Source organism: Poromitra crassiceps, assembly GCF_964638095.1.
Source record: "Poromitra crassiceps genome assembly, chromosome: 14".
Lineage (NCBI taxonomy): Eukaryota > Metazoa > Chordata > Actinopteri > Beryciformes > Melamphaidae > Poromitra > Poromitra crassiceps.
The window spans coordinates 1,942,773-1,955,272 of record NC_139633.1 but is presented as its reverse complement, the minus strand read 5'-3'; the positions used below and the strand labels follow the sequence as shown (position 1 = coordinate 1,955,272).

General features: G+C 42.4%; 2 protein-coding genes and 1 pseudogene across 3 annotated transcripts in view; 1 reads left to right on the top strand and 2 right to left on the bottom strand.

Moving 5' to 3' along the window:
* Positions 1–12,500, top strand: part of LOC310789463 (lysosomal cholesterol signaling protein-like) — a 46,623-nt gene that overhangs the window by 24,722 nt on the left and 9,401 nt on the right. The gene's annotated exons all lie outside the window — the stretch shown is intronic.
* Positions 2,442–11,131, bottom strand: LOC310789332 (annotated as a pseudogene). Its single transcript has 2 exons — positions 9,546–11,131; positions 2,442–4,123 (listed from the first exon to the last, which is right to left on the bottom strand). The product of its transcript is annotated as an uncharacterized misc_RNA (transcript).
* On the bottom strand, positions 5,937–7,893 carry LOC310789464 (E3 ubiquitin-protein ligase TRIM39-like; the record flags this gene model as incomplete). Its single annotated transcript, XM_083651109.1, has 2 exons — positions 7,820–7,893; positions 5,937–7,534 (listed from the first exon to the last, which is right to left on the bottom strand). The coding sequence occupies exon 2, from the start codon at positions 7,530–7,532 to the stop codon at positions 5,937–5,939; it is 1,596 nt and encodes a 531-aa protein (XP_083507235.1). The 5' UTR covers positions 7,533–7,534; positions 7,820–7,893.

Sequence of the window (12,500 nt, the reverse complement as noted above, 5' to 3'; positions counted from 1 at the left end):
CAGATCTCACGGCACAGCCGAGGGCATCACAAGCCCAATTCAGGTCAGGCAGTCAGTCACTCAGTTATGAACGCTTAGTGAGGTGATGCGCTTCGGCAGCAGAGAAAGAAAAACAAGGCTATATTTTAATTGCATGTCTGCATGTCTTAACACGCATAGCATACCTTTTATTCCTCTTACCATGGTTTCTCATCAGAAACATGGAAGCCACCTTTTACTGTCATAATGTGGATTGTTGGAGATTATTGACTCAAATGTTTTGATAAGACTGATTTATATTCTATATAGGGGATTTCAGCTGGCCCTCTGGTGGCCATATTGGAGCAGCTCAGGGCAACAATGGCTGAGATTTAACAGCTGATTGTACTAATCTTATGATTTGGCGTCTCATCAGTGTGGAATAGACCAGATTAATTTCTGTGCTCTGACAATTACCCTGACAATAAACATTTCGAAACTTTGATATCTGGCACACCGTCCAAACTTGCAATAAGAATTTATTTGGTGACGTTTTTGTGATCAAATCATCACGAAATAAATTCTTATTGCAAGTTTGGACGGTGTGCGGGACTCCCTTTCGACATTTTATGAACACTTTGTTCTTGCCCGACGCACCTGCCCGAGAAAGAGATGTGCGGAGGAGCTCTCCTTCTAATGAAACTTTCACATCTGTCAAATGTTAAATAATTTAAGCATTCTGGTAAATAGCAGTCATGTAATCAAACAAGTGTGTTTCATTTATGTTTTATTCGCTCAAAACATCGATGTGAGAAAGAACTGCAGAATTACTTCTTATTCAGAAACTGCTCTTCAGTAATTGTCAACATACAAAGCTCAGAATACAGTATGTACAATGATCTGACAATAATGACACGTTTTTAATTGATCACCTTATTAATTGATCACTTAGACATGTTAAAGATTATTTTAGCAAATGCTTCTGATTGCCGATATGACATTACTCTCTAGAGTTATTATATAGAATAGATTAGATTCAACGTTTAAAATGAAATTAATCTTTTGCAGCAATTGTATTTTTTTGTTGCAAGACATTTATTTTGCCATGAAGTAGAAAGTTATAGTGTTTTTTGTTGTTGTTGTTTAATTACAATTCTTTATAATTAAAATGACTTAACATTTACCTGAAAGAATAGGAAAACATATTTACTTCCCTTGAATATGTAAGTGTGTTATTGGTGTGTAATTGGGAATCTGCAGCTGGCCTTTTTGCCTTTTTGGTTTGTATGGAACTGTATGGGTATGTGAGAACTGAGAAGAGAAGAGGAATTACTCAGATTTACAGTAAATGTCAGGAAGTCAGGACTTTGACCTGGATTCCTCAAGAACACAGCTAATTTCCAATATATATTGATTTACAGCAGAAAAAGTGGAAAAAGTATTGAGTATCTCTTTAACACGTTCACTGCCAATGACGTGTTAATACGTCAAAAAAATCCAACGGTTGACTGCCAATGACGTGTTAATACGTAAAAAAAAAAAAAAAAAAAATTGACGGTGGGACGTGGATCAACGTCCCCCACGTCTCCTATAAAAATATTGGAGCCACCGAACGTGTACAACCCATTCCACCGACCCACTAAGTGGCGACAGTGCTCTCCAGACTAGAAAAAGCAGAGCCAAAACTGCAGGGGAACGCACGAGGAAACCATTCTCTCATACTGTAAAATGGATTGGCGAAAACGCTTTCGCTTTCGCACATTATCGCGCTGGGAGCTGGCGGTGGGGGATTGCAAATTTGCATAATAGATTATGCGTGCAACACACTTTGAAACACCCGCAGAAAGCCCACAATCGCACGCAGCTTCATTCCAGCTGAGCTGCAACCGAAACAACTCATGCAGACTCGCCCAAAGAGCAGCCGCCAGCAGCCAGGCAGCACAGACAGGCAGAGCCTCGCTTGTGACAAACGCTGCAAAGCCACTAGAGACACACCCACGGAGGGAGGAGTTTGAATGAGAGGGGGGTTTCCTGCTGCTATGGAGGAAATTACTGTTCAAAACTATTGTTTAGATGTCTGACGTCTTACGCCAAAAATAAATGGTTAAAGTGACTGTTCTATCGAATTTCACAAAAAGCCATTTATCTCAGAATAAATTTTCAGACGCTGAAACCATGCTGTATTCTACTGCTAATGTCTACATAACTACTAACTCTACAAACTAACTCTTTTAGACAGAGAAAGCACACATTCTATTAGTTCTTTTGAGATCATTTGTGTTCACAAAATCTTAGCAGAAAAGAATCCTCGGGTCTTGAAAAATGAGCCAGAATCCTCAAAAAAAACCTCTGGCAGAAGCTACCTACAGTAAAAAAAAAATGGCTGGCAGTGAATGTGTTAATATCAGTCAATCCTCCTATCTGAGAAAAACTTTTATTTTTTTCTTTAACCTTTATTTATACAGGTGAATCACCTTGAGACCTGGATCTCATTTTCAAGTGCGACCTGTTCAAATTAATGATTAGTCTAATCTGTCTGGTTGACAGGAGAGATGATCAGAGGGGTGGAGTTTTTACCACCATGATTAGAATGAGGATGGAAGAATGGGTAGAGTTTGTCAGTGAAGGTGCAGCCAGTAAAGGAGTAGATAAGAGCTGCAGCATCTACATCATAAAAGGAGACCAGACCCTCCTCATAATCCACAAACACCCCCACCTTCTGAGGCTTTGTCTTCAGAGAGAGGAGGAGATGAGGGTCAGCTTGTGCTTTGTGCTCATTTCCATTAGTCAAACGTATCGTCCAGAAGCCGTTCTCTGGGCTCCGTGTGCTTCCTCCCTTCCTGTTGATCGACCCTCTGGCCACTCCTAAATCCCACCCAGTCTTCCCTTTAACCTGAACCTCATAGTAAAATCTTCCTGAAGAGAAGCTCTGCTTTCCTAAGACACCGGCCCAATAAGAAAATCTCTCTGGGTCGTCTGGGAGATTCTTCCCTACATCACCATAATTTACTTGTTTCCCCTCACTAGACAGGATGAGATTGGGATGTGCTGTATCGGGATCCAGAATCACATCCACTTCATACTGCTGGACCCTCTTCAGCTCAGCCTCAGCACACAGCTTCTCCAACTCTTTACTGAGCTTCTCCACAGCTCTCCTCACAGTGTCCCCATATGATGACTGGACACTGACCTCTGTCCAGTCCTTGGTGTGTGGAGGAGTGTTCAGGGATGGGAAGCTTTGGAGGAGGTGGAGGTGGTCTTCAGTATTTGAGAGCTGCTCCACCTCCGCGCTTCTCTTCATCAGCTCAGAGATTTCCTGTTCCAGCTCTTTGATGAAGCCTTCAGCCTGTTTCTCCGTTGTTTTCTGCTTCTCTTCAATCGTCTCAATGAGCTCAGCCTGGCTTCTCTCCACAGACTGTATCAGAGCAGTGAAGACCTGCACACCGTCTGCTATCTCTCTGTCTGCATTTCCCTTGCTGAGCTCTACTGACTGTTTGATCTCCTGAATCTTCAGTTGTCTCTCCTGGATCTTCTGCTGGATTTCAGCCTCTGTCTTCCCCAGCTCAGCCTTCTTTCCTTCATATCCTTCCTTCAGAGGAACAATGTCATGTGACTTGTGGTCTAAAACAGTGCAGAGCAGACACACACACATCTGGTCAGTCTTGCAGAACAGCTGGAGCAGTCCATCATGCTCTTTACACATCCTCCCTTCCAGGTTCTCCACAGGATCGATCAGCTTGTGTGTTTTGAGGCTTTTGATTCTCTGATGAGGCTCCAGGTGAGTCTCACAGTAGGAGGTCAGACACACCAGGCAGGACTTCAGGGCCTTCAGTTTGGGCCCAGTGCAGTCGTCACAGGGAACCTCTCCTGGTTTGGCACATGGTTGGTCTGGGCAGCTGCTGGCTTTCATCTGGGCTGACTTTCTGAACTGAGCAGCCATCTCAGATATGAAAGTATTGACCTGCAGCTCAGGTCTTCTGTCGAAAACCTCTTTACACATGGGACACTGGCACTGGACACTAATATCCCAATGCTGTGTGATGCAGTTCTTGCAGAAGTTGTGTCCACATGGTAGGGCAACTGGATCAGTGAACACATCCAGACAGATGGAGCACAGAAACTGCTCTTCAGATAGGAGACAGCTGACGGCAGACATATCTAGACACTGAGACACAAAGGGAAAGTGAGAAATAACAATACTGTAACACATTATTGAATATTCATATTAGAAAATATTAAAATTAGATTATTGGAGTATTACCAAAAGTAAGTTTGAGTTATGTAGTTAAACTGCACATCGCTCAAAACGTCATTTTACAAGTATCAGTGTAAACTGAAAACAGGGAAACATCCCATCTGGATCCAGCTCAATCCTGTGTCACTGCTCTCTGTTTGAACAGTAAATATGATCTGCTGTGCTCACCTGTGCTCACCTGTGACTCTGCTGTATTGTTGAGAAAGTCCTGATGAACTTAGCTTGATTTTTCTTTGGAGAGAAAGAGAGACTCTTCTAACTGCAGCAGTGCTGTCTGTCTGTCGCTCTGAGTTACTTTCACTTTCACTTCAGGAATGTGACGTTGAAACACTCCTGTTTTTCCACTGTTGCTCCGCCTCTTTCTGCAGTAAACTGGTAATTGCAGTTAATGTTTTGCAAAAAGAGGATTTCCCACTTGTCACCACAGTATAGTCTGCTGTATTTATGTTTATTTGTTTGTTTATTAAAAGGATCCCCATTAGCTGATGCCTACACGACAGCTAGTCTTCCTGGGGCCCAAGACAACAATACACATGACGACATGACAAGCAATGAAATAAAATACAAAAATAAACAACAAAATAACAAGAATAAAAAGCTCATCTAAAACCAAGACAAACCAATATACGGTAGCATGTTCAGCTAGGCCTCTAGCTAGCCCATGCACCTTACCTAATACAAAAGAAACATAGAAAGCGGATGAAAAGAGATGAGATAAACATCAGTATAGTGTTTGTGAGTGTAGGTGGCATCTGAGTTTCCTTTTAAAACATGCCTTTCCTTTGATGGAACGAATATGACTTGGAAGACAGTTCCATGACACAATAGCCCTGTCTGTATATGACAGCTTTTTTCATCTAGTTGGATTTTGGTCCATGGAAAGCCATCTGTCCACCACTTGCCCCTCAAGCTGCCTTTTATTGTCATAATGTGGAATGTTGGAGATGACTCAAATGTTTTGATAAGACTGACTTATAGGGCGTTTTCAGCTGGTGGATGCTGCCCTCTGGTGGTCATATTGGAGGTCCACAGCTCATGGCAACAATGGCTGAGATGGAACAGCTGATTGAATAATGATTTGGAGTCTCATCAGTGTGGAAGAGACCATATTCATTTCTGTGCTCTAACTGACAATTAATTACCTTTAGAACAATAAACATTTTCAAGCATTGATATCAGTCAAATGGTAAATGATTCAAGCATTCTTGTAAATAGCAGTCATGTGACCATACAAGTGTGTTTCATTTGTGTTTTATTCACTCAGAAAAAGTGAGGAAAAACGGCAGAATTACTTATTACAGTATTCAGAAACTGCTCTTCAGTAATTGTCAACATACAAAGCTCAGAATATGTACAATGATCTGACAATAATGACACTATTTTAATTAATCATCTAGACATGTTAGTTGTTAGCAAATGCTTTTGATTTCCGATATGACATCACTCTCTAGAGTTATTATATTAGAATAGATTAGATTAAACTCTAATGATCCCTAGGGGGAAATTAATCTTTTGCAGCAATTGCATTTATTTTTCTTGCAAGACATTTATTTTCCCATGAAGTAGAAAGTGTTTTTTGTTGTTTTATTACAATTCTTCATAATTAAAATGACTTAACCTTTACCTGAAAGAATAGGAAAACATATTTACTTCCCTTGAATATGTACATGTGTTATCTTTAATATCAATCAATCCTCCTATCTGCGAAAGACTAATGATTAGTCTAATCTGTCTGATTGACAGGAGAGATGATCAGAGGGGCGGAGTTTTTACCACCATCATTAAAATGAGGACCGAAGTATGGGTAGAGTTTGTCAGTGAAGGTGCAGCCAGTGAAGGAGTAGATAAGAGCTGCAGCATCTACGTCATAAAAGGAGACCAGAGCCTCCTCATAATCCACAAACACCCCGACCTTCTGAGGCTGCGTCTTCAGAGAGAGGAGGAGATAAGGGTCAGCACGTGCTTCGTAGTTATTTCCTTTACTCAAACGTATCGTCCAGAAGCCGTTCTCTGGGCTCAGTGTGATTATTCCTTTCCTGTTGATCGACCCTCTGACCACTCCTAAACCCCACCCAGTCTTCCCTTTAACCTGAACCTCATAGTAAAATCTTCCTGAAGAGAAGCTCTGCTTTCCTAACACACTGTTACAATAAGAAAATCTCTCTGGGTTGTCTGGGAGATTCTTCCTTACCTCACCATAATTTACTTGTTTCCCCTCACTAGACAGGATGAGATTGGGATGTGCTGTATCAGGATCCAGAATCACATCCACTTCATACTGTTGGACCCTCTTCAGCTCAGCCTCAGCACACAGCTTCTCCAACTCTTTACTGAGCTTCTCCACAGCTCTCCTCACAGTGCCCCCATATGATGAGTGGACACTGACCTCTGTCCAGTCCTTGGTGTGTGGAGGAGTGCTCAGGGATGGGAAGCTTTGGAGGAGGTGGAGGTGGTCTTCAGTGCGTGAGAGCTGCTCCACCTCAGCGCTTCTCTTCATCAGCTCAGAGATTTCCTGTTCCAGCTCTTTGATGAAGCCTTCAGCCTGCTTCTCCGTTCTTTTCTGCTTCTCTTCAATCGTCTCAATGAGCAGAGCCAGGCTTCTCTCCACAGACTGTATCTCTCTGTCTGCATTTCCCTTGCTGAGCTCTACTGACTGTTCGATCTCCTGAATCTTCAGTTGTCTCTCCTGGATCTTCTGCTGGATTTCAGCCTCCGTCTTCCCTAGCTCAGCCTTCTTCCCTTCATATTCATCTTTCAGAGGAACAATATCATGTGACTTGTGGTCTAAAACAGTGCAGAGCACACACACACACATCTGGTCAGTCCTGCAGAACAGCTGGAGCAGTCCATCGTGCTCTTTACACATCCTCCCTTCCAGGTTCTCCACAGGATCGATCAGCTTGTGTGTTTTGAGGCTTTTGATTCTCTGATGAGGCTCCAGGTGAGTCTCACAGTAGGAGGTCAGACACACCAGGCAGGACTTCAGGGCCTTCAGTTTGAGCCCAGTGCAGTCGTCACAGGGAACCTCTCCTGGTTTGGCACATGGTTGGTCTGGGCAGCTGCTGGCTTTCATCTGGGCTGACTTTCTGAACTGAGCAGCCATCTCAGATATGAAAGTATTGATCTGCAGCTCAGGTCTTCTGTCAAAAACCTCTTTACACATGGGACACTGGCACTGGACACTAATATCCCAGTGCTGAGTGATGCACTTCTTGCAGAAGTTGTGTCCACATGCTAGGGTGACTGGATCAGTGAACACATCCAGACAGATGGAGCACAGAAACTGCTCTTCAGAGAGGAGACAGCTGACGGCAGACATATCTAGACACAGACAAAAACTGAAAGTGAGAAATGACAATACTGTAACACATTATTGAATATTCATATTAGTATTTATATTAGAAAATATTAAAATTAGATTATTGGAGTATTACCAAAAGTAAGTTTGAGTTATGTAGTTAAACTGCACTTCACTCAAAACGTCATTTTACAAGTATCAGTGTAAACTGAAAACAGGGAAACATCCCATCTGGATCCAGCTCAATCATGTGTCACTGCTCTCTGTTTGAACAGTAAATATGATCTGCTGTGCTCACCTGTGCTCACCTGTGACTCTGCTGTATTGTTGAGAAAGTCCTGATGAACTTAGGTTGATTTTTCTTTGGAGAGAAAGAGAGACTCTTCTAACTGCAGCAGTGCTGTCTGTCTGTCGCTCTGAGTTACTTTCACTTTCACTTCAGGAATGTGACCTTGAAACACTCCTGTTTTTCCACTGTTGCTCCGCCTCTTTCTGCAGTAAACTGGTAATTGCAGTTCATGTTTTGCAAAAAGAGGATTTCCCACTTGTCACCACAGTATAGTCTGCTGTATTTATGTTTATTTGTTTGTTTATTAAAAGGATCCCCATTAGCTGATGCCTACACGACAGCTAGTCTTCCTGGGGCCCAAGACAACAATACACATGACGACATGACAAGCAATGAAATAAAATACAAAAATAAACAACAAAATAACAAGAATAAAAAGCTAATCTAAAACCAAGACAAACCAATATACGGTAGCATGTTCAGCTAGCCCTCTAGCTAGCCCATGCACCTTACCTAATACAAAACAAACATAGAAAGCGAACAAAAAGAGATGAGATAAACATCAGTATAGTGTTTGTGAGTGTAGGTGGCATCTGAGTTTCTTTTTTAAACATGCTTTTCCTTTGATCGAACAAATATGACTTGGAAGACAGTTCCATGACACAATAGCCCTGTCTGTATATGACAGCTTTTTTCATCTAGTTGGATTTTGGTCCGTGGAAAGCCATCTGTCCACCACTTGCCCCTCAAGCTGCCTTTTATTGTCATAATGTGGAATGTTGGAGATGACTCAAATGTTTTGATAAGACTGACTTATAGGGCGTTTTCAGCTGGTGGATGCTGCCCTCTGGTGGCTGTATTGGAGGTCCACAGCTCATGGCTGAGATGGAACAGCTGATTGAATAATGATTTGGAGTCTCATCAGTGTGGAAGAGACCATATTCATTTCTGTGCTCTAACTGACAATTAATTACCTTTAGAACAATAAACATTTTCAAGCATTGATATCAGTCAAATGGTAAATGATTCAAGCATTCTTGTAAATAGCAGTCATGTGACCATACAAGTGTGTTTCATTTGTGTTTTATTCACTCAGAAAAAGTGAGGAAAAACGGCAGAATTACTTATTACAGTATTCAGAAACTGCTCTTCAGTAATTGTCAACATACAAAGCTCAGAATATGTACAATGATCTGACAATAATGACACCATTTTAATTAATCATCTAGACATGTTAGTTGTTAGCAAATGCTTTTGATTTCCGATATGACATCACTCTCTAGAGTTATTATATTAGAATAGATTAGATTAAACTCTAATGATCCCTAGGGGGAAATTAATCTTTTGCAGCAATTGCATTTATTTTTCTTGCAAGACATTTATTTTGCCATAAAGGTAAAGTAAAGGTAAAGTCCCACTGATTGTCACACAATGTGTGAAATTTGTTCTCCGCATTTGACCCATCCCCTGGGGGAGCGGTGAGCAGCAGCGTGCGCCGCGCTCGGGAATCACATGGTGATTTAACCCCCCAAATCCAACCCTTTGATGCTGAGTGCCAAGCAGGGAGGCCATGAAGTAGAAAGTGTTTTTTGTTGTTGTTTTATTACAATTCTTCATAATTAAAATGACTTAACCTTTACCTGAAAGAATAGGAAAACATATTTACTTCCCTTGAATATGTACATGTGTTATCTTTAATATCAATCAATCCTCCTATCTGCGAAAGACTAATGATTAGTCTAATCTGTCTGATTGACAGGAGAGATGATCAGAGGGGCGGAGTTTTTACCACCATCATTAAAATGAGGACTGAAGTATGGGTAGAGTTTGTCAGTGAAGGTGCAGCCAGTGAAGGAGTAGATAAGAGCTGCAGCATCTAAGTCATAAAAGGAGACCAGACCCTCCTCATAATCCACAAACACCCCCACCTTCTGAGGCTTTGTCTTCAGAGAGAGGAGGAGATCAGGGTCAGCTTGTGCTTTGTACACATTTCCATTCCTCAAACGTATTGTCCAGAAGCCGTTCTGTGGTCTCAGTGTGATTCTTCCCTTCCTGTTGATCGACCCTCTGACCACTCCTAAATCCCACCCAGTCTTCCCTTTAACCTGAACCTTGTAGTAAAACCTTCCTGAAGAAAAGCTCTGCTTTCCAAAAACACTGAAATAAGAAAATCTCTCTGGGTTGTCTGGGAGATTCTTCCTTACCTCACCATGATTTACTTGTTTCCCCTCACTAGACAGGATGAGATTGGGATGTGCTGTATCAGGATCCAGAATCACATCCACTTCATACTGCTGGACCCTCTTCAGCTCAGCCTCAGCACACAGCTTCTCCAACTCTTTACTGAGCTTCTCCACAGCTCTCCTCACAGTGTCCCCATATGATGAGTGGACACTGACCTCTGTCCAGTCCTTGGTGTGTGGAGGAGTGCTCAGGGATGGGAAGCTTTGGAGGAGGTGGAGGTGGTCTTCAGTGCGTGAGAGCTGCTCCACCTCAGCGCTTCTCTTCTCTCAGCTCAGAGATTTCCTGTTCCAGCTCTTTGATGAAGCCTTCAGCCTGCTTCTCCGTTCTTTTCTGCTTCTCTTCAATCGTCTCAATGAGCTCAGCCAGGCTTCTCTCCACAGACTGTATCTCTCTGTCTGCATTTCCCTTGCTGAGCTCTACTGACTGTTCGATCTCCTGAATCTTCAGTTGTCTCTCCTGGATCTTCTGCTGGATTTCAGCCTCCGTCTTCCCTAGCTCAGCCTTCTTCCCTTCATATTCATCTTTCAGAGGAACAATATCATGTGACTTGTGGTCTAAAACAGTGCAGAGCACACACACACACATCTGGTCAGTCCTGCAGAACAGCTGGAGCAGTCCATCATGCTCTTTACACATCCTCCCTTCCAGGTTCTCCACAGGATCGATCAGCTTGTGTGTTTTGAGGCTTTTGATTCTCTGATGAGGCTCCAGGTGAGTCTCACAGTAGGAGGCCAGACACACCAGGCAGGACTTCAGGGCCTTCAGTTTGGGCCCAGTGCAGTCGTCACAGGGAACCTCTCCTGGTTTGGCACATGGTTGGTCTGGGCAGCTGCTGGCTTTCATCTGGGCTGACTCTGAACTGAGCAGCCATCTCAGATATGAAAGTATTGACCTGCAGCTCAGGTCTTCTGTCGAAAACCTCTTGACACATGGGACACTGGCACTGGACACTAACATCCCAGTGTTGTGTGATGCAGTTCTTGCAGAAGTTGTGTCCACATGGTGTGGAGACTGGATCAGTGAACACATCCAGACAGATGGAGCACAGAAACTGATCTTCAGAGAGGAGACAGCTGACGGCAGACATATCTAGACACTGAGACAAAAACTGAAAGTGAGAAATGACAATACTGTAACACATTGTCATTCAGGGTGTGTAACCCCTTAGTGACATCACTGATGACATCACAATTGCTTGAGTGACATCACTGATGACATCACAATTGCTCGAGTGACATCACTGATGACATCACAATTGCTCGAGTGACATCACTAGTGACATCACAACTGCCCCTTCTCCATTTCCCAATATCCAATCAGCTAAGGACATCTGTCTCTCCTGATCTGCTGAGCCAATCACCTAAGCGGTGGTGGTGGTATACAGAGCCCTTGCTACTACATCATTACTCACATTTGTGCCATCATCCTCGGCTGCTGTTCATCGAAAACCTCTTGACACATGGGACACTGGTACTGGACATTGATATCCCAGTGTTGTGTGATGCACTTCTTGCAGAAGTTGTGTCCACATGGTGTGGAGACTGGATCAGTGAACACATCCAGACAGATGGAGCACAGAAACTGCTCTTCAGAGAGGAGACAGCTGACGGCAGACATATCTAGACACTGAGACAAAAAGTGAAAGTGAGAAATAACAATACTGTAACACATTGAATATTCATATTAGTATTTATATTAGAAAATATTAAAATTAGATTATTGGAGTATTACCAAAAGTCATTTTGAGTTATGTAGTTAAACTGCACTTAGCTGAAAATGTCATTTTACAAGTATCAGTGTAAACTGAAAACAGGGAAACATCCCATCTGGATCCAGCTCAATCCTGTGTCACTGCTGCTCTGTTTGAACAGTAAATATGATCTGCTGTACTCACCTGTGCTCACCTGTGACTCTGCTGTATTGTTGAGAAAGTCCTGATCAGAATCAGAATCACTTTTATTGCCACAGTATGCAAGTTACATACGAGGAATTTGTCTTAGTGTCTGTATGCAGCGTAGCGGTCACATCAATATACAGAGATAAGAAGTAGGAAGATAACTAACGACAATCGCAAAGTTGCAAGTGCAATCAAATCAAATCGAGTAAATATATACAATATGTACATGAGTGGTGAAGTGTTCTGTGGATGATAAATATGAATTTACGTTGGATTTACATGAGATTTGCAGACTGAGTTAAATAGGCATTAATGTGCAGGGAATTTACATGCATTTACAGTCCCAGTTAGACAGGCATTCAATTAGATATGAGTTCCAGTTGTATGGGGAACTTGGGTTTAGATTGAACTTAGGTTTATTTTTCTTTGGAGAGAAAGAGAGACTCTTGTAACTGCAGCAGTGCTGTCGCTCGGAGTTACTTTCAGTTTCACTTCAGGAAAGTAAACATTCCTGTTTTTCCACTGTTGCTCCACCTCTTACTGCAGTAAACTGGCAAAT